Here is a 23,282-nt window from a genome sequence, read left to right as displayed (position 1 = left end):
TTTGAATAGTACTATTGATGTGAATACTGATCCGAAGAATTTTCAGTTGAAAACATTATGTAACTTATGTTTCTTTTTCACCCAAAAATAGTTTCACCAAAAATGCTTCCTGATAGGTCAGTAAAGTATTTGATTTCTGCAGTAAAGTACATAAAAAGGTGTTTCCTACCTCTTATTTTTGCTCCCCTACAGGATCCCTAACAGGGGAATAAATATGTAAGCATACCAGAAACTAAACGACGATTTAGCAAAGGAACTTAGTGTTTGGGGTCAGCATCCACATAACATTTCAAACATAACAGTTCAAACCTTCTTTTTCTGTGCACTTGAAATTTCAACAGTCACTAGGTAGCTACTGATGCCTGCAGCTATAGCCAAGTCATATTTTCTTTCTTCAGAAATTTCCTTCTCCCTCCTACAGTTCCTGATCCCATCCTGGTCATATTTATATGGCCTCACTTGATGTATGCTTAAGAAGATGAGCCCTGTTGAGAGGACCTGTTCCTGGAGCTGCTCAGGTTTCTGGGGGACCAGGTCTGCAGTCTGCACTCAAGATTTCAACAAAATTTTTTGTCCCCAGCTACTGACCAAGATGTATAAAGGGAATTTGAAACCCCAGGTGACAGCCTGATTCCAGTGTATTGCCCACCTACAGCTACCTGGAGGTGCTGTTGTCTCATAAGGTCCAGAAGAGAAATTCCTCCTAAGCTTGTGTGGTGGCAACAGGCTCTGCAGGTCCCTCTGACCATATGCAGTGTGGGTGGCTGCTGAAGCCACCAGCAGCCCCTAACTCTGGTAGCCCCCTGTGACAAAGAGAAACCCAACAGTGTAATGTATCGTGATCCTTGGGAACTTCACATTGCTCAAATAAAGTTATTTCCCTTGGCTTCCTTTCTGGCTACCATGGTATAAATACTCTAATTTATTAGCATGCAGAGCAGCATGTGATAAGATCTGAGTTCAGAGAGGTCAATATACACTTATGTTATGTGCTATATATACTATACATAGTACATGCATGCATTCATTTGTGTGTGTATATACATACTATGAAATATTGTATAATGCTATATACATGAAATTTCATCTGAATTTTTACTGTTTGGAAGCCTCTCTCTTGGTCTCCCAAGAACGCAGGCACTGAACAGCTTAAGAAGCACCTGATTGTTAATGACTACATACCAATTTGCAGAAGCACACATCATTATCATATATAGATACTTATGCAAATAAAATTCATAAATTCTTGTTAGTGCAGTCAGTATATTTGCCTCATTAACTACATGTATTAGTTTCTATCTTTCCATGGTGATGAATTAAATTAAAAGAGCTTTAGCTTTAGCTTTAGCTTCAGCTTCAGCTCCAGTTTCACTGACACTGTCCAAGTAATATTTTTCGTATTAACCAAAATATCTTGCATGTCTGCCTCTTTTCTGTTATTTTTTTCCCATGTCCAAGCACTTCTTTTACAAAAGAGCTGACAAGCAATGGAAAAATGCAGTAATATTTCCACAATTTCCAATCAGAATTTTGGAAAAAATATATGGATTTATTATTTTGGAGAGATATTAACCACATAACTAACATGACTGTGTTTCCATCCTCTGCATTACACTGAATCGTTAAAGCTCAGTTACAAGTCTTAGCCTTTCTACTGCTGACCTGTAGAGACTGTCCCTTAAGTGTGTACTTTTAGAACAATAAGGCATATTCCTGCTTTGGCTGTGGCATCCAAATGTGCATAGTGCTCAACATAGCAACTAAGTAAATACACTGGGCACTGTTTGTAATAATCATGTATGTATGTATAGTCATATAATTTCAATGCTTTCCTACTTTGTATTCCATATTTAAGAAACAAAGAGAGGAAGAGAACAATTTACTTCTTTATGTGTATTTTTTAAATGAGATGTTTGGAAAAATTTTGGATCAAGATTTCTGATTTAAGCAAGTTCAAGTGTTTGAAAACTTGGAAAATACAAGAGGTTGTATTTCAGATCTACTCAGTATCGAGATATGTTTAGATCCAAGACTTCTGTTCAGGCACTTTGGTAACTAAAATATTTAAGATAATATTTTAGATATTTAAGATATTAAGATATTTAGGTATTTTAAAATATTTAAGATAATATTTTAGTCATAAAAATAAAATATTTAGGAGTTTATCTTTTCAATCTTAATAAATTATCACTGACAGCAATGAAATATGGTTTATGCAAAGACTCATTAAAGACTGCAGAATGTTATCTAAAACTTTCTTCTCTTCAGTTAAGTTACTGAATGTATTCAATGAAAATTAAATTTCACACACATACATTTCCAAGTAGAAACTGTTTTTGTACATTCTGTTTACTAGTGGAAAAACACCCTGAACCCTACAGTTTGTTTGGTCAAAGCCAAATGGAATCCAAACCTCATGAGATTCCAAAACTTTCTGGTTTGGTTATATTTCTGGTGAGACAAAACAGTTTTCCCCCACTTCCCTTCATAGTTAGTTCTCATCTATAGCTCTCGCACAGCCATTGTTATTGTCACTGATACAGAGTAGGTTTAAACCCAGGTAGCTTTAGGTATTTCAGAGTTAGGCAAATAATCTAAACTAATCATCATGGGATTTCTTCCCCATTGAGTGAAAAGAGATGCCCACCTCCAGAGGTCAGTTTCTCATCAACCCCTAATACCTCTTTGAAGACAAAATGCCTGTCTTTCTCTACTGACTGCGTAATAAACTTGGATTAGTGACTTCACTTTAAATGGCTAAAATTGGGTTGAAATATCCCTGTGGGATCTACAATTAATCTCATCAGTTCCCTGTACCTTGTAAATGGTGTTATGACAAAGAACAGTTATTCCTATATTTTAAAATATATTTGCTGGTTTTGCAGACAACGAGAAAACAGTAATCTAAATTTGACAATGCCTTTTGCTAGCCTTTCAGCCATGCGAAAAACAGTGTAATCTGGAAAGGGAACAGCATCAAGTGTAGGCTGAGAAATAATCCTCTAACCTCTTTGTTCTAATAGACATGAATAGAGAGTGGTTTGAGCACAAAATATCTTTTCAAAGCTTTATATTTCTCATGTAGTGCCCTGAGTTAGCACCGATAATGTTCATGGATATCTTGTTCAGACTTGTTCAAACTGGGTAACACAGTATGTCTACTGAGAAATCCTGCTGTAGCTAACAATATTTGATATATTCGAATTGTCTGTTTTCAGAGTATGTATAGCAATATTTCTACTCATCTGAAAGGAGACTTTAAAAAAAGCAGGATAACTTAATATTGTTGAACAAATTTAATTGCTACCATTATATTTTATTACGTAGTTAATGATGGACAAGGTATTTTATCAATGAAGAGATAAGATTAATATTGCTTGTATCAGTGAGATAAGTCAGAGGGTAAGGTATCTATCCTGAAAAGCTGATGATCTGAGCCTCATGCTCCTGGAAATTTATTAATCTGGTATCTATTCAACTGGCAAATTGTTGTTTGTGTGCTTCCTGGAATAGACACAAAACAATGAAGTGCTCCAGCCCATTACATTATCACAGCTATTAGTAGCTTTCAGGTTGCTGATCCAGCTAGCCCAGAAGTATAGCCTTTACAGTTTCAAAGAAACCACAGCCTATTAGTAGCAATTAATTGTCTCTATAAACACTTCCAAAATGGAGTTATTGAACAGCATGAAGATAAGTAAAAGTTCTCTGCCTCATTTACTTTTCTTCCCCTATAGTTTATATTAGATGTTTTTGCATTCCAGTCCTCTCACAGGACAGATAATTGAAAACATCATCCCCACATGGGAGCAATTTCCACTGCTGGAAATGTTAACAAAAAGGAAATTCTAAGAAGCCCAGACGCCATCAGAGCTTTGCAATGTCTAGCAGACCTTTGGGAAATGTTGTCTGAGCTCAGTTTAAATGAGGAAATATTTCAGTTTTAGTGAAAAAGATGTGACCACTTGTGTGTGGCATTTTTTGGCAGGCAGCTGGGCTTCATAAATGCCTTACTTAAAAAAAAAAAGCAGCATAGGTGTAGAGTACAACTTCTGATCTGTCCCAATCACACAAAAACCACAGGTATCAATTCTCTCATGTGCTAGCTGTGACTAAAGTTTGCAGCTTAACAAAACCCCACAAAACAACAGTAGCATTTTCTTTAACAGAACAGCAGGTGATGTTTAAATATCCTTACCAGCGTGGCCTGTGGAAGAGTCAAACTGAATCTCGGGAGCCATGTTTTCTGCATGTGTAGAAGCTGCTGGTAGTCTCAGAATAAGTTGATCCACGTCGCTTCCCGCTGGTTGCTGCTGATCAGACCCAGCAGAGCTGAGGACCAGGAGAGGTTTGCTCTGCTGCCCCACTCCCTCCTTGTGGAAGCTGTGGTACCTTCGATTCTCATCTCCAAAATGAGGACTAAAAGTCTCAAAGGGTCGGCCCTGTTTGTCAGCTGTTTTCTCCCGGGGCTTCAGATTTTTCTGAGAAAAAGTGCCAGCTGCCTTGCCACTGTAATTGGGCGCATAATCAGGCAGAGGACCTTCACTCCGCAGGTTTTTCAACTCTTGCAGACTTTGTTTAGAAATGTCAGGTGCCCCTGTGAAGGACACTGCAGTACTCTTTCCTTGTGTGGTTACAGTACTGCCCAGGGAGCCCATCTTTGTCACGTGAAACTTGACATCTTTTTCTTCCATCTCACCTCGTTCTTGCTTACTCTCTGCCTTCTCACTGCCTTCTCCCCTGAGTGCTGCCTCTGCGCACCCAGCTTTGCCTGTGCTCCTGGCAGGCTGCACGCCCATGGGCAGCTCCGTTTTAGCTGGTGTATCTATTTCCTCATGCATTTTTCCTATTATTCTTTTCCCAGTGTCAGCATTTTCCTGGATTTCTTGTGTTTCTCCAGACATGTCTTCTTTCACGTTGCTGCCAGTATGGGAACTGTCACGACCCCCTCTGTCCTTTTGTACTGGAGGAAAGCTAGTCAGGTTTTGAGAAGGCTGGTTTGATGGTGGTTCTGAGCAACCACTAGTTGCCTGAAGGGGACAAGGATCTGGGATTTTTGAGTTGCGGGACTTCTCCATCTTCTCGTTTTCTAAAGGAGGAACATGCTTTGTAGGACCTTTGACTCCCTTTTTCTTTCTGAAACCACATATATTGTTGCCATCAACTTCATCATTGTCACTTTCAGAAGCGTTCTGTAACCAGCAATAAAATATACAACCAAATAACATGCATGAATGAAACAGAACATGGCAATGGAGTACTACCGCCAGCTGCGTTTACCTTGTAGCACTTCAATTACTTCTTTCTGATGGAGGTCTCTGTAGACATTTACTCACCCTCAAATTCTGCTGTTTTGATTTTAAAAATTCTCACAGAATTCTTTTTCTTGTGTTTTAGAACAAAATTGATGAAAATGCCTTAATAATACAGATTTTAGGCAAATGTAGTTGATTAAAATATAAGACATTGTATATTATGTGACATCATCTGTCAAACGTGGACTTTAAATGTGAAAAAAATGTATTTTAATAATTACATTTAAATATATTCTTGCTCTTTTATATATAAATATATTTATATATATTAAAAGCATTTGTATTTGTAAAGGAAATTTATTGCCCTGAAACACAGAACACTAGCAGTTCTTATAAGTATGGGCAGTGAAACATGAAAATAAATGGCTTTTAAACGAATTCCAGGATTTAATTTGGCCAAATAACTGAATTTCCAGGGCAGTGGTCAAAAGGACAAACCCATACTTGGATATGTAAACAGGAAACAACCAGAAGATTATGTTTACCTTTATATATGGCATTGATATAATTTATATCATAAATCATAGTGCTGGGAGCAGATTTTAAAATGGATGTAAACATGTGGAGAAGGTGCAAAAAGGACCTACAAAAATTAATCTGTTTGCATTATCCCAAAGAATATCAAGAAGTACCTGGATCATTGGCCCTCCTAAGTATCCTGATCCTACCGCAAGTGTGATTAATCCCACGGTGACAGGGAAAAGGACAGGAAATCAAAACCAGATACATTCAAATTAAAAAACAGCAGAAATTTTAATATTGTGGGTGATTAATTATTTCACAAACTATCAAGGTAGGGATTGAATTCTCCATCTCACGATGCCTTAAAGACTCTGTAATACGGTTTAACCAAAATATAAATCACTCCATAGCCAATCAAAAATTGTTATATTGCTTATGAATACCTACTCAAGCATGTATTTAAGGCTTGGTAGCTTAACCAACAGTCCTTGGTTTGCTTGGGTTGGGCTGGAATTAACACCTGTAAAAACACTGGGAAAACAAGAGATGTCCTTTGAATAAGACTGTTCTTTACCTTTTCCACAAAGGAATAATCTGCACTGCCTCCAATTTCTGAATTTCCAGAAGAAGTAAGGATCTGCACAAAAGCAAAGTGAATGCCAGTCTGGATAAGGCAAAACAGATTCCTGTTGGCAGACAAAAGCACGCAGAAGAAAAGGCAGCAGCATCTGATGTGCATATGGAAGGAAAAAGTTACATGGCCTCCATTAAGGTCATTAATGCCTCCCTTTCTCTATATTATTCCTCCCTGTTTTCCCTGTTTTCTCATTATGCTATTTTCCATCATTATCTACTCAAAAAGGGTTTATGATTTCTCTCCTAACACAGAGCTCACAGAAATTTTTCCTTCCTCTCTCCCCCTTGCACTAAATTTCTGCGACGTGCTGTACTTACAGCTACTTTGGGAGCTTGCTGGGGCATTGCTGTTAGCATGGAAGGCAGCTGGCTGCCAGCTTTACAGGGAGGGCAAGCCACTCTGTGCCTGTAACTCCCATGCACATGTCTCGACAGTGACATGCTTGTGATGACCACTTGCAATCACAGTTACTGGCTCATTCACAACAGAAATCCTTTCTTGCCTCAGTTTTAGTGCTCAGTTTTTAATGAATCCATTTCTTCATCAAAAGGCTTTGGTTTATTCCCATAATACACCCCATAAAATAATTCTGGGGGTATTGCTGATACCTCTACACATTCACCCATGCAGAATAGGCCTAATTCCTATAGCTCTGCTATTGTTATGGAATACAAATGTAATGAAGGAACATTCTTGAATAATGAACCAGGCATGAACAACTTATAATGAAGAATGATAATATCTCTATTAGTAATACAAGAAAGTGAATGAAGCTGGGGGAGAAATAGTAGGGGTAGAGGAACCAGTGTTTGCCCATGGAAAAACCCAAGTAATTTTGAAATAAGAGAGGCATCAAGCTAAATTTCTAGATGTATAAAATTATTTTCTGAGAGAAAGGAAAGAAGAGTTCCAGCTGTGAAAGCCATAGTCATAAAGAGATTGTATTTTTTAATTGATTTATGAAAAATATTTACTTAAATATCTTTTGTGGCAGAGGTTGCCATCATATCCTGATTTCCACTTTATGAAGTTTTCAGAATTCTTTTGTTTCCTTTGAATAGCTTAAAGTCAGTGACATAATCATAACACCATCTGTGTTTCTGCTCTATAATGTATTCTCACCCTCTGTGCTCAAAGATAACCATTGCAAATTTTAATGTTAGACTACATTCTTGCCTGTTCTCCCTATTGTAGATCTCTGAAAAATGTTCAGCATAATGACTGAAGGAAAGATGAGCACATCCTTTTGTATAACAACTATATACTGAAATCAGACAGAGTAGTTCATGTATTAAAAGCAAAACATCAGAAAACTGCCTGTTCCCATAATTAACCATTCTAAATGATTTCATGAACACAAGGTACCATCCCCACATTATAATCCTTACCAAAACAAATTCCTTCCAAATAGAGATGAGCAGGATAAGGACCAGCCACTTGTAAATTTGTTAATGGAAACATTCATTTGCAATAGAACTCTAATAACTAATGAGGCTATAGTACTCTGCAAAGGGTTTACTTTCCATAAAGAAATTGTGACTATGGTACTGCATTTTGATCATAGACCTGAAAGAGATACTGCACCCATTGCTCTTAAACAAAAACAGTGTTGATTTTTACCTTCAGATAAAAAGAAATTCTCTTACAGAGAGCAACCTATGCATTACTTAAGATCCTCAGCACAAGGCATGACTTTATGCATGAGAATGACTCTTCATTTCTAAATAAACTCAGACATTTATGGACTTTCATTTAGAAATCATTCACAGTATTTTCTGCAGTGAATTAAACAGTGCTAGATTTGTTGCAAGGTACAAATACATCATCCCTTCATATTAAAAACAGTCACATGCATGAGTTATGACAGAGCCTTACTGTCCCTTAGTTCATGTGGTGTCTACCATCAGAAAAGGCCTAGTACTTGGGCACAGAGTGGAGAGCACCCAGGAAATAGGACTTAAGAATTATCTCTTTAACTTTTTATTTCTAGGAAGTTTGTTTATGGAAGACAAGGATAATTAAGTAAATTAGCAACTTGAATGAGTTACAGTGCAAGTGAGCTGGATACAGATCATGACTTAATTTCATGGAACCATGTGTCCTGTTGTGCCAAAAGCAAAACAGTCATGGCATTAATATGGCAAAAGTTCTGATTATTTTTTATTTCATTGCTGAATGTTCCTACATTTTTGTTGCTGTATGGCAACATAACAGGAGACATTAAAGCTACTTTAAAGTTCTTTTAGCCAACATCTGTTTCAGCATCATTCAATTTTTGTTTGCTTGTTTTCAAATATTTACTGGTACCCTAAGTCAGAGGTCTTGAAAGTTCCGAAATTTGCTTCTCTTTCTTAGCAAGTGAACACTTGGGTGGTGAGTCAAATATTCTTGCCAGAAAAATTAGGTCCAAAATATAAACAGTGTGGGACACGTTATGCAACAAATCTGAGATTTAAATTTTCTTTCTAAAAGATGTATCTGATGTTAACCATCATTGATAGGTATTGGTACTCCCCCAAGTTCTGATTTCTACCAGGACTTCTTGCCCCAATGCTGCAACTCATGCTGGTACACTGATCCCCTCTGCACTGGGGTTTTGCACCTGGTGAGGTTTCAGTAGAGGTAGACCAGTGCAAGTCCTACAACAGGCAGGAAGAGTAGGGGTGGATCAGACTTCATTTCCCATTGTGGATAATCTCAACTCATACAAATAACAGCTTTGCTTCTCTACACTAGATACCTCCTGTATCACTTCTGATACATGAGAGTCTGGACGTCTGTGACTATCAACAGAGCATAAGGGCTACACTTGTGCGTTATAGCAGCGTATTAGAGCACCATGTAGGTAGGAAGAGGAGAGAATAGAGGACAGTATCAGCAAGCAAAGTTATTCAGCACAGTTGACCTGGTTTCAGCTGGGATGGAGTTAATTTTCTTCCTAGTAGCTGGTATAGTGCTGTGTTTTGGCTTTAGGATGAGAATAACGTTGATAACACACTGATGTTTTAGTTGTTCCTAAGTAGTGCTTACACTAGTCAAGGACTTTTTCAGCTTCCCATGCTCTGCCAGGTGCATAAGAAGCTGGGAGGGGCCACAGCCAGGACAGCTGACCCAGACTGGCCGAAGGGCTATTCCATACCATATGATGTCATGCTCAGCATATAAACTGGGGGGAGTTGGCTGGGGGGCAGTGATCGCTGCTTGGGGATGTGCTGAGCATCGGTCAGTGGGTGGTGAGCAATTGTATAGTGTATCACTTGTATATTATGATTGTATATTATGATTGTATATTATTATTATCAGTATTATTATTACTACTACTACTACTACTACCATTACTACCTAGTATTCTACCTACTATTCTATTTCATTCTATTTCATTTTACTTCAATTATTAAACTGTTCTTATCTCAGCCCACAAGTTTTGTCACTTTTAACCTTCCAATTCTCTCCCCCATCCTACCAAGAGGGGAGTGAGTGAGCAGCTGTGTGGTGCTCAGTTGCTGGCTGGGGTTAAACCATGACAACAGTGCAGGTGAAGCTGCTTGCTCTAGTTATTGCAATTACATGCCACTTCTGGCATGCCATTAGGCTTCTACAGCTGATAGACATTTTATATCTTGTGGTAACACAGAAAACATACCTCTAAAGCAATTTTTCTTAATCAGTTTGCGTTCACTTTTAGGCTTTGTACAAGCTCTGAAGTGGAACATTAACTGTATCATGAAATACAGCACTGCCAAAAGGCAGTTCATTTGTAAACCTGCCAATCGGCAAGCTGAGAACATTTGGAAATGTAAAGTGTTGCCTTTGGGAGGAATAATAAGTGCTGAGGATTCTGGTGTGTGAAACACAGGTGAAAATCCAAGGCAATTCTTGAACTTTTACCTCAAAAGGATTTTATAAGTGACTGAAAATATATCTGTAATGTTCTATGAGACGAATTCAGAGCTGCAGAGGGGACCTTCTATTTTTCTCCTATTTTTCTCCTTTTTTGTTTGCTTCATGACCTCAGGCAAGACTGCAAACACTATTGGGGTTTATAAACGTCTCTCAAAAATGTATTGACAAAAAGAGACAGGAAAATGAGAAAAAGAAACTCACACTATAGCATTTGAAAGGGAAAAAAGGGAGAAAGGGAGTTAGTTTAAAAGATGCTCTGAGCAACTATAGATGAATAGCTGCAGAAGCATTTCTATCACAGAAAAAGTGAGAGGCAAGGTGCAACTTCAACAGCAGCTTTTGTATGTCTAATCAACAAGATAACCCAATGTTCCTGCTACTGGCTACCCAAAAAAGTGATACAGCCACTCAGCAAAATGCACTGGGGTCTCAGTCACATTCTCATTTTCTCTTTTGTTTCAGATCATCAACCAATTTTAACTGTTATTTTAACTGACTGTTAAGAGGTCAAATTGTAATGATTTTCCTGAGTTGTTGCTAAAGATTTTTCAAGAACAAAAGATTAATTTTGCAAAGAACATCAAAATCTGGTATAACTAAGAACTAGACAAACATGGGAAACTAAAAAACTCTTCCTAAACAGAAAAGCAAAATATGGATGGTTTGGTTGGCTGAATTTTTTATTTATGAAAAGTTAAACTGCTTCACTTAGGTTTGACTTTGTTTTTTCTATCATATAAAACAATGTTGAAAAACTGAAATGAAATGTTTCCAGTCTAAAAATATTGTTCAAACTATGTTGACATGTGATATTATTCACATTGTTACTTTCAAATGTAACACAGTTTCCCAAAGTATTTCAATTGCTATGGAACCATAAATGCTGAGGAACTTTCTCTGACCCACTTTGGCTGTTACCAGGTTACCCTTTACAACTCCCCTAGGTTGGTACGGTCAAGTTTAATTAATCTTTTCATGTAGTAATGAATTTCAAAAACTAGAAGTCAGGTCTTAATAAGAGATGCTGCTTAGACCTTAGACAATAGTGCTCATAAAGCAAGTATGCCCATGCTCAAGTACTTTCTCTGCCCTTTCCCCTGACAGATGGAAAGCATTGCCCAGCTGCTCCCCCAGTAACCAGGCAGTGAAGGAGTAGAGGACACAGGAACAAATTTGCTACTGCTGGGAATTAATGCAGCTTCACTGGAGTCACTGGAGCTACACAGATTTGTATCAGGAGGGAATCTGGCCCATGGAGTCACAGGGAGGACAACACAGACATTTCCAGGGAGTAGCTCCAGGCACAGAGAGAGGTTTTGGCTCTTGTGTGCAGTGCTAAAACATTATGTGCTACGATAAACAGACACCGGTGGCTTGTAAGCTGGAGACATGAAGATCACAGCACATTGTCAAGATATTGCTGTGACTAATTTCTCGCTCAGTGACCTTGTTTGATGAAGTAGTTCTTTGAGAGTGATTTACTGCTACAAAAACCTCATGGTGAAGCACCTGCAAGTGGCAGAAATATTAGGTACATGTGATTATTTTGCAGTTAGAGAATCTGAAGCACAAACTTACCACAGGTCACAGGAAGATGTGTGGTAGTGTTAGGAGCAGAAACAAAGTCTCCTTTCTTCTTTGAAACTTTTAAATATATTCAAGATAATTAATGTACTTCATGTGAAAATGAATGGAATGAGTTTAACTCACAATATTGTGTCACTTATTTTCACATCTGACTTCTCCCTTTATCTGCTACTCCCATCCAAAGCCTTCATACTATATACGCAATTATTAGATGAGCTCCTCAAGGTCATTGATTCTCTTGCTGCATCACAGCAGTAGAGTTGTCCTTGTGGCAAGGTTATTTGCAAGTACTTTCCCTTGGACTATGCCACCTGCACCACGTAAAAAAAAAAAATCCCCAAAGTAAGATAGAGTCTCAAAATGAAGAAGCTGATCCTGCCTTCACAGCCATTTGGGACCACAAAAGTACACTGGTGGTGTCATCTCCAATTTGCAGCAGTGTAAATGAGATCTAAAAGTAGGATCCATTTAACAGTTGACTAATCCTCAGGAAGACATTTGCAAGGGAATGGACTTAATGACTTTTATGTCTAATTTCTATGACTCATTTCATATACAGAGATGGTCTAGGATGCAGTCAGTGACTCAGAGTAGGTGCATCTCTGGCATATAAAACATCCATTTGTTCACCTTGATAAAAATGTCTAGTAGCCTCAGGAATTCTGCCTGCACCATCACTTCTAAGCCACATTACATCTTATATTTTTAATGAAACATTTTAATGAAACATTTTAATTTCATGTTTTCACAATGAGATCTTCTGGACATTACTCAAAATAATAGATACATTTATTATTTTTTTTACTTTACTGAAAGTGTATATTACAACTTCAGGACCAGAATCTGTTTTAAAATGAACTCATACAGAAACTGAGCAGCTCCACTTAGGTCCATAGTCTGACTCAAGAGTGTCACTTTCTAATTCAGGTCAGACTCTAGTCCACAAATTGTAGTGCTTTCATTCACATTAATGAAGCCAATCTGTTTTCCCACAAATATTAATGGGATCAGATTTTAGACCTCTACTTCCATTACTTTTGATAGAGTTGTTATTATAAATGAAAGACATAGGAAGTCCCAATGTGTTAGATTTGCTTCCTAAAGCAAATGGGGTTTTTTTGGCTTAAACAAGAAGCCTTTCTTTGACCTGCATTTCCTTCAGAATTAGACCATGCTCAACATACATGCATGAGGAGCCTTGCACACAATCCACAATGAAGTATTCGCTCACTTGCAATCTTGAAGTGAATGCAAAAAGTATTTTATATCAACATATCTGCTCAGAAATCATTCACAGTCAGTCTCTTACCTGCTGAGTAAGGTCTTCCGTTTTGTTCATGTCCACTTCATTCTAGTTCAGGTCACCATTAGAAATGGCCTAGCAAAAATCTAGTAGAAAGACATCCCGTATTTATAGGCACAGATACAATAAAGGTTAGTTAAAGCAGAATTGCTGTAAAGTTCTTTTCCCAGAAGACCATGCAGATGATGAACCATAAAGAGCAACCCCAACGTGTCACGGCCAAGAGCACCACTTTCTGGAACAGTGTTAAAGTAGTAACCCAACAAATGCACATTACCAGATGCCTGCCTGCCTGCCTGGAAACAAAGACAACTGAGTATAAAACTGTTTCGCTCAACTTTTCTCCTCACAAAAGGCTTTTGTCCTGTAACAAGCCATTTCTGTTCTGGAATAGAAGCTATTGTTAGGCTCCTTAGAGGTAAAACCTATATTGGGCATTGTAACAACAGTATGTTTTTGAGGCACATGGACAGGGATTTGAAAGGCACAGCACACTGCAAGAACAATATGCAGTACTAGCCTGTTATTCTAGGTGCTTGTATGTTGTTAATTGATATTGGTGGATCTAGTTGTATTAGAATTGGGGGGAGGGGTCTTTTTTTTTATTCGATCTCTAAAAATATTTCACAGATTAGAGAGTTAAGCTTGTCTTTCTTATGCTTTTTTATTTATCAGGTTTAACATTAATTCAAAGGACTATGTTTAACTGACACTTCATTCTTTTAGCTGACATAACATTACAGGATGAGCATGTCATTTGTGCTTACAACAGCCCTTCCCAACAACTGGTGACTTAATAAACTCAATTAAGCATCATGTTAAGAATGGCATTTAACCTTGCAAAAATGCAGGTTTGGCAATTTTCTATACTTCTAAAAAATAAAACTTAAAAAAAAAAAAGTGTTTATTAAAATTACCCCATCAAAATAATGACTATGCATTAGGAGCTATAGTTCACAAAAATCTTAGGCATCTTCAGTGAAATTCATAAATACAGGTGCCCAAGTCCCAAACTATGATTCTGAAAATCCTTCCTTGTCTTGGAGGCACTGAAAGGCTACAACTCCTAACTGTGACTCTGTCTGTGCAATTTCTGTAACTGCCCTTGTTCTGAACTGCCCCACTTGTCACAGAGCAGAGCAGGCAACAAATGAATGTTTATTAGCATTCAAGAAATAGGTTTACTTACAAGATTTGATATTTTGTCAAGCAGACGTTAAAAAAATCAACACTCGGCTCTATAGGACTGGGCTCCTGCAAGTCAGATAGGATGGAAGTGAGCATTTTGCTTGCAGAATACTTTTTAAAAAAAAAATTGACCTCAGACTGTCAACACACAACAGTTAGCACAATTGCACAGATCCCTTTTTTAGGCAACGTACAGGTGTTATAGACCTATAGCTTGCCATGGCAGAGGTGCTTGTCAGTCTATGTTGTGATGAGCTGTGCCAAGAGGAGAAAAGTTCTGAGCAGGACTACTCAGACCAAACATTCTGAGAAGCAAAGGCTGGGCAGAAACAGGCCCTCTAGCTCTCCATTTTTTCCATTTTGAATGAACAACCTCAGCTCGTATTTTGAAAAAGACACACTTCACATTAAAAATCTTATTTATCAGAGCAAGAAAAATATTCTTCACAACAAGGGTGGTCAAACACTGGCACAGGTTGCCCAGAGAGGCTGTGGGATCTCCATCCTTGGAGATAAGCAGAAATTGACCATACAAGGCCCTGAGTAACCTCATACAACTTCAAAGTTGGCCCTGATTTAAGTGGCAGATCAAACCTGATGACTACCACAGGTGCCTAAATTATTCTATGATTGTACATCTGACTCATTTATACATATTTTTAATGAACTTCATTACATTTTTGCAAGTACAAAATATGTCTACCATACTTTGTATTCTGTTCTGCTAAACAGAACATAAAGACAAGAAAGAATAACTTGTGCCTTAAAGAGTGTAGTTTTTGAGGCACCAGTCTGGCAAAATCCATTAGTAATGAATAATCTTTTCATTAGCACTGGAAGGACCAGCTATTTCCATCTCAAGTGCCTATTAGATCCTCCTAAAAACAATGTTGTTTTGTTTTGTTTTGTTTTGTTTTCTGGACAGAGAGAAATAGAAGAGGGAGAGGGTTCTCTGCCAACCTGTGCCTGCGAGAGACTGCTGTTTTCAGTAGAACTGTGCTGATCAGAGAAGCTGAGAATCTGGTCTAGAAACTGGTGGAAGCCCATTTCACATCTACCACAATACACGGACTACTGCAAAGAGCACAGTTTGTTCAGTAACACTCATCATCTTCCCACCTTTAGCAAATAAGATAAATCAGGCCAAATCTACTGTATCTGCATGAGGAATGTCCAGGTTTTTATAAAGAAACTGGTTTTTATATACAGATTCAGAAAGACATTTTCTGTCAGTAAGCTTTTGCAAAAACCTCCTTTCACATGGATGTGGGAGTATTGCTTCATAAAAACAAACCTCTACAGTCTTTCTCCAAAAAAAGCCCCAGAGAGGAAGGTATTCTAAGAAAGAGAAGTATTCTGTTAGTATCCAAGAGAAAGAAGAGAAAATGAACAGGACCATGTTTATTTTACATTTATCACCAAATTCCACGAGAGGCATTTCTGTTAAAGGTAAGTGTGTTAAAAAGTACAGAAAAGTTTATGATTGTACAGAAATCCTTTATAACTATACTTATCTGTACCCAGAGTGAATGGCCATTGTTAAATGAGGCAACGGCTTCCAGCATCAAGATGCAAAGTTAATAGGCCTAGAAAATTAAGGTGGACAGATTTTGGTGTTGGCCACCAAAGAAAGTGTCAAAGAGTATGGAGTAATAGCTACGGCTTGATCAGGGAAGCACCTGTGAGAAACATCCGCACTACCCCCATCCCACTGACCTTGGTTCCTGGCAGATGGATCATCTGGAGCAGACCTGCCTCTCAGGCTCTTCCTCTTTCAGCTGCTTGTCCCATCTTCCCTCCCCTCCTCCTTTTCCACTTGATTACAGAAGCACATTTTCCAGTCTTTAATCCCTTCAGGTAGGTGTAGAAAAATTTAGTTCAACTTCTTTGCTAAGAAGCCTTGAGATGGTTCCAGTCTTAACATTAGCATAACTCTGTGCTAAAAATCTTTTTTTCCAGCTTATACTGGCTACAAAATCATATTTAACATTGTTATTAGGAAACCCAGTTTCTCAAGGGTGTGTGTCATGTATAATATTTTGATAGCTATATGTTCTTTGTAGCATCACTGGAAAGGGACCCTCAGAAGAACAGCCCATAAGAGTGTTTTCTGGAGGAGAAGTAGAGATCTACACAAAATGATCCCTTTCTTTTAGAATATAGAACTGATTTCATGAGTTTGCATAATTATTTAATTGAAATATGCTGAGCTTCAACCACAGTTTATCAAATACTAATCTAAAAACCTAGACACTTTGGAAATATGACACAGACCAAACATCATGAAAATGATCACTTAATACTTTAACTACAGATACTTTGTATGCACTGTCTATGATGAATAAGTGGTAATGAGAAAGTGGAAACTGCTCATTATCCCATTAGTGGCTCTTCAGCAGCCAAAAAAGAGATACAGCTTCTCTGATGACAGCTAGTGCAGCAAATAACTGCCAGTTCAGGGGAGCTCTCTGCTGAAGAGCTGCCAGCAACCTTCACACACACAACTTCACCATCGTCGTGGCTTAGAACTACTTCTGATTCCAGCTACTGACGTCAGGGTGTTTTTTCATGTATTTTCCAAAAAAGAGGTTAAAATTATCACTGCTTGTACTCTTCTCCCATTCAAATTGGTTTTCCAGAAGGGGAAACTTCTGTATACCCTGAATTAACATTGTTTTAAGCAGCAAAGAATCAGGCCTCAGGGCATCCACCAGGAAACACTTTTTTCTCCCCGCTAGTGTAGGTTACCTTCAGCTGATAATTTCTGTGGGTCCCCTGAAATTCCTAAATTGTTCAAAAGAAACTTTAGAGGATACATATTTTGTATCTGGGATAGGCCTTGGATAGTGACTAATGCTTCTCAGGTTGGAGGAAGGGAGGATTACATCCAGTCGTCTGCTCATAGGCATGGAAAATTTCTCAGAATAATTTTATCACTTCTTTTTATCACCTAAATTTTATGAGATGTAGCACCTCCCATTTCTGATCCTGTCAGGTATGCCAAAAGTCACCTATCAACCCTGACTGGCTTCAAAAGTAGTCCTCTCCTTAAAGACAGCTAAAGTAGGTAACTAAAGGTCAACAGAGAAAACAGTTAAACTTGAAAATTATTTCCTCCAATTTCAGAAGCCTTAAAAATAAAAGGCCTTTTAAAGACTTATAGTATTCTTATAACACACGGAAATTTCCAAACTGGTGCCAGCTGGCTAGTGCCAACTAACATCCATACTACACAGTACTTTATGGATATACAAGCTAAGATGGATTTTCTACAGACCTATCTCAGGAGGTTTTGAGAACAAAGACCCTTGAGCTCCCCAGTTCCAAGGCTGGCAATTACACGGCCAGCAAAAGGAGATATTCACTAAGTCTCTCCCTCACCACCACAAATCTATAAAATTCTGTACTAATACCTAAAGGCTGCATTACAACCTGAAGGAGAAATTCGAACATCAAAATCCCTTCAAGAAAATCTAACTTAATGTGTTCCTTCACCAACAGGATATATTTCTGGTTTTACCTCTGACCCTGTGCCTTGCCATCATTATTAAACAACATTGTGGTTTGTCTTGCACGAAGTGCCTTTTTCTTCACCATTTCTTCACAGCTGACATAAAATATTATTGAGCATCAAGACTTGCAAAAGGCTTCTGATTGACAGTTAAATTCCAATTTATATTGCCACCTAGTAAAATATAAAAATAGAAAAATGATTAGAGATTGGAGTTGTACTGATCCTTACTCAGTTACTGTAGCTACCTTTCTGCCAGGTCCTCTTTTATGATTTCTTCATATGGTTTTCTCTTCACGCATTCGCACAAGTATGCCTTCACTATGCATGACTGCATTTATCCAGTATTCCCCATTTATTGCCCAGTGATTTATACTCCAGTTAGGCAGCTAGGCATGCCACAATGAAGTGCTGTTCACTCCTCTGTTTGCAGGTGCCAAAAGGTAGGCACAAATGGTACTCACAGACAAGGACAGGACTGAAAAATTGGCCTAAGATGTATTAGAAGTTAATGAAGTTAGCTTTTACATCAATGGCATGTATAAGAAATCTTCTCAACAGGTAATAAGCAATTATTTTATACTTGTAATAACCACAGTTGTCAAAAAGGTTGATTATTTGAAACTGTAGCACTATCTGTGCTTCAAATGATGCTTTAATATATGCTCGCCATAATTTCAGCATTAAAATGAAATGCCAGACCTTGTTACACCTTTCCCAGTTCTTGGTCTCTTATATATCAAATGTGCAAACAAAATGCAGGGACCTTTTATTTATTTTACTCTTGTCAACATATTTGATTTACTTTCTAAATTGAAATTTTAAAATTACTTTTCAAATTATAAAGAACCACTGATTAGGAGATCATGAAGAGTTTGTCAATCTATGAGTCAAAGTGATAATCTTACGCAAACAGACAAGCCCTTGTGTGTTTGCATCATTCCTAATAAGAGCAATCAAATATTTTTTCATCCTTTACTTCCTCTGTCTTATTATTCTGTTTCTTTAATCTATTGCTTTATTTTTTGCTTTCATTCTCTGCCAAAAATAGAATTTCTCTTCCAGTCTGGAAGCCAGTCTGTTCTTCATATATTAAATAGAGCCTTGTGCCAAAAGTCTTTCCTCGTAGGCCAGCTTTTACTTGCAAAGCATATGCTGCTTTACTTGCTCCTGCATACAGCTGTCACTGTAATAGAATTTTAAAAAACAAGTTACAGAATAACATTAAGGGTTTTAGACAGGCAATGAAGAATGTGAAATCGGAACTAAAATAAGACCATAGCTAGAACAAGAATTGCTGTGTCCCTAGCTCTGCCCAATACACCTTCCTCCTCCTCCTTCACCACCACTGTGGCAATATATCTTCACACCCCTGGCAGTCACACACTGCCACAAGGCAGATGTTGCAGTGGGTGAACAGCCACAGAGCTGTGCAGCAGCTAGGAAATTGTGTCTGTGGTTTCCCATGCCTCTTCCAGCATGGCATCAGGTGGGAAGGCTGCCTCACAGCTCATCCCACCTACCCCATGCTGAGGCATAACCTGTGATGAGGTCTGGGGAGGGAGACCAGCAAGCAAGGCACAAGACACTCCTCCCAGTGAACCTTATGGTTGCACCTGGCTCTGCAGACTATACTTAGCAATTAATCTGGATTAAATTAAATCCACTTAATGCTTGAATTTCTAATCCTGTGAAATACATCATGTGAGCATTAGTAACAATATTGCAGTTTTACAGCTATTCCTGTAATGCTGTCTAGCTATGATGCACTCTCTGAGGTGAGCTGGAAGAAGCTGCACAACAGAAACTGCACAACAGAAGCACCAACACCATCTTCTGTGGCAGCTGGGATTTTCTACATTAATTTACCATGCAAATTCCTCACAGATGTAACAGATTTTACTTGACTCATCAACACAGCAGTGTCACAGGCCGAGGTTCTGTAACTACAGATCTTTGCATCCTGCGTAAAATCTTGATAATTCATTCCAGAACCATGCTAATTCAGGAGGCCATGAACCCATGCTGGAAGAAGGTTAGATGCTTACCATCTGCTGTCAGCATGGACCATGACCAGTGCATCATGATTTGATTCTTGTTACCTCTTGTTACTTGCTACCACCCTCCACAGCTTTTTCTTTTCCATATTTGGTCAGCCTTCAAGAGCCTTTTCACATTTTGCCTACCAACCTCATTTTAGCAGAAGGATGGGAAAAATTCATTGTTCTCTTATGGTCTCTATGGCCTCCAACCTCTTATCACCCTTGCCTTTGTTCACATCTTCCACACCCTCCAGGTAAACACAGCAAGACACCTATCATGCCTCAATCATTTCAATTTTTCCAGGGTTACCCCCTACGCACACAGCCCAGCCTGCTGCAGAAAGAGGAGCAAAATGATGCTTAACAGCCTTGGCCTTCCATTTAAACTTAGGAAGGGAGTTTAGATGTGCCTCCAATACAGCTTCCAAATCCTTCCCAAGTTAAACCAAACAGCAGACTGCAAGCTGCCATTGAAATGCATTAACTCTACAATGAGAAGTGCTCCATGGCAATACAGCAGTAAAAGGAGAAACATCCTTCAAGTACACCAGGAACAGACTGATCCAGCCTCCTTGCTGTGTGCAAATACTTCAGCCTGCCTGGTAGATGACTACTACAGCGGTTCCATAGTACACAATTATGCCAGTCACTTAAAGTAATGATGTATACCATAGGAAAATTAGGAAATTTAGTATGTAATCTGAGACTATTAACAATATTCACACAAGTCATTCTCCAGTTCTGAACTTTCTAATTGCCTGTCCAAAAAGTACATATATGTATACACAATCAATAAGGAGAAACTAATTGTCTGCTACTTTAATTTGTACTTTTAAATTGGCAAACAAAAAAAAAAAGTACATATTTGCCCACATAACGCACTTGTTTTTAAAAAAATCTTTATATCTGCTGACTTTAGGGTCTTTCTCAAGTAACATCTGGAATCTTAAAACAAACCTAAGGGAAATTATCTTTAAGATTATCTCTGGAACAATTTTTAGCATTTGATAGCTGGAAAGGAATTCTGTACTGGGTGATTATGCTTACTTTAAACTTTTGTAGTTCTGCTGATTAAAACTTGACCCCAGCTTTATTAGCCTAATTACCTAGATCTTTTGATGTGTTTGTGCTATTACACCATAACTGCAGTATTATTTATTTTTATTTCCTCAGTAAATCTGTCCACTATGAAAATAAATTCTCCTTTACACTATTTGCATACACAGAACACTGTGGTTTACTTGTTGTATTCATACGTATTTATTCCCTTTTTTCTAGTAGATCATTTGTGTTGTTCAGACAGAAAGGAGCATGTACTTTTCATTTGTTCAATAAAGTATACTTATCTAGGGTAGAGTAGCTATGATTTCAATTCCACTCATGCCTGAATGGATTTAAATATACGGTTCTACCCTCCATGCCTATTCCCTTAACAATCATGTTCAAATGCTTCAAAGCTGCATCAGGGGAGGTTCAGACTTGACATTAGGAAACATTTATTTACCAAGAGGGCGGTCAAACACTAGAACAGGCTTCCTAGAGAGGTGGTCAATGCCCCAAGCCTGTCAGTGTTTAAAAGGCACTTGGACAATGCTCTTAATAACATGCTTTAACTTTTGGTCAGGCAGCTGGACTAGAGGATCATTGTAGGTCCCTTTCAACTGAAATAGTCTAGTCTAGTCTAGTCTAGTCTGTTCTGATCTGTTCAAAATCAGGCCAACAGATGCTGTTGGTAAAGGAATAGATGACAAAGGTGCTTGATCTTCCTTGTCAAAATTGTTCCACTTGATGTAAACGGAATACAAAATTGTTGGGTCAGATAAAGAGAAGAAATATAAGCTTAATTCTATATAACACTAGTGAGAGACTCTTCTAGACAGAGGGACCACCAGGCTTAATCTCTGCCTTGGTAAAATTGATATATTTTATGTTGAAGTTGTTTTCTATCTAGCTTTTCTGCTAGGAAGGTTTTGAATTCTATTAGCATAGAATATATGGTGTGGGGTGTGTGGGGTCCCTTCCCTTTGGATGATATTCTTTCAATCCAAGGGGATTACACTGTGATCTCAGTCACATCAGCAGGAACCCAATGATATCTACGGGATTTTGCTGAAATGATTAGGATGACATTAGTAACTACACTCCAAACCAAACAGTTCACTATTTTAAATGGTTATATGAAAAACATGCATCAATGGCATTTCTCTTCCATGTCCACATAAGCTCTGATCTGAGAGAAGCAAGGGAAAATCAAAAAGTCATTCTAAGTTTAGCCTCACTTGGGCATACAGCGTCTTAAAATGCTTTCCTAATTAGGACAAGGAAAGGAAACCAATCAGAATAATACAGGTGCAAACTGATCACAGCTCTAAAAATGTAAGCCTAGTTATATGAATTTAACGAACATTAACCTCCAAAATCTATTTTTTTCTAAGGATCACTGAAATGAGAATATGGTTCTGATTTTCTTATAAAGAATCAATAGTATCAAGAAATTGTCATGTTTTCCCATGGGGAACAGTCTAAAGAAATATTATTAACAGCACTCAATAATATTATGACAGGTGTCACAATAGCTTTTGCATTTTCTTGGAGCCCCAGTGCCCCAACTTAAGAATCTCTGCTTTCATTTAAAAAAAATATATTTCTATCTCATGGTTTCAAGGAAGCCTTGAAAACAAGCCAGTGCCAGAGGGAACAGTTTCTTTGAGAGTTTGGTGGTTTAGGGGGAGGGGTTTTTGGTCTTGATTTTTCTTTTTTTCTTGTCAAGCCCTGTGCTAAGCTAGCCTTAGTTATGACTTTGATTTTATGATGTCCAGATTCAGTCGTGCACAGCTAGCCACTGATATTAATTGGTCTGCCTCACTGATTTCAGCGGCTCAGTCAACACTATTTAGTCCACTCTGACCTGATCTGCACTGATCTGGCCTAGATAGTGCAGACCTGACTACTTACTGCACCATTGCTTTAGCTCCTTTACTACCAACACACCTGAGTTTCCCTTCAAGAGAAGCAAGGTCAAAAGGAGGGTGACATACACCAACTTTTTTTCCTGACACAGAGTCGGGACACAGCCAGGAGCACACCCAGTAATGAGCACTATGAGCAGTCTGCAGGGCATTCTTGTCCCACAGTTAGATATACCCAAAAAGGAGCATTTTTACCCTCTTAAAGGTTATATAAGGAGGGTGGAGTACTAATCCATCTAAAAAGATGAGTTAGGCAGAATAGGGAAAAAACAAAACTATACTAAATTTAGAATCTGTTGGGTGTTATACTCTTCAACTGCAAGTGAAGTTTTCTTTCCCAAACCATGGGGACATGCTTTGTGTTT

The 23,282-nt window shown here is 38.2% G+C and overlaps 1 protein-coding gene across 1 annotated transcript in view; it reads right to left on the bottom strand.

Moving 5' to 3' along the window:
- Window positions 1-23,282, bottom strand: part of LGSN (lengsin, lens protein with glutamine synthetase domain) — a 69,956-nt gene that overhangs the window by 8,558 nt on the left and 38,116 nt on the right. The window contains exons 1-2 of the mRNA XM_009474390.2: window positions 13,214-13,243; window positions 4,199-5,192 (exon numbers count right to left, since the gene is read on the bottom strand). Coding sequence (XP_009472665.2) covers window positions 4,199-5,192; window positions 13,214-13,243 — 1,024 coding nt within the window. Of the gene's footprint in view, window positions 1-4,198; window positions 5,193-13,213 lie in introns of the transcript that reaches the window.

Source organism: Nipponia nippon, unplaced genomic scaffold (assembly GCF_047370975.1).
Source record: "Nipponia nippon isolate SJK-2023a ecotype South Korea unplaced genomic scaffold, ASM4737097v1 scaffold_4, whole genome shotgun sequence".
NCBI lineage: Eukaryota > Metazoa > Chordata > Aves > Pelecaniformes > Threskiornithidae > Nipponia > Nipponia nippon.
This window is presented reverse-complemented; position numbering and strand designations above follow the sequence as displayed.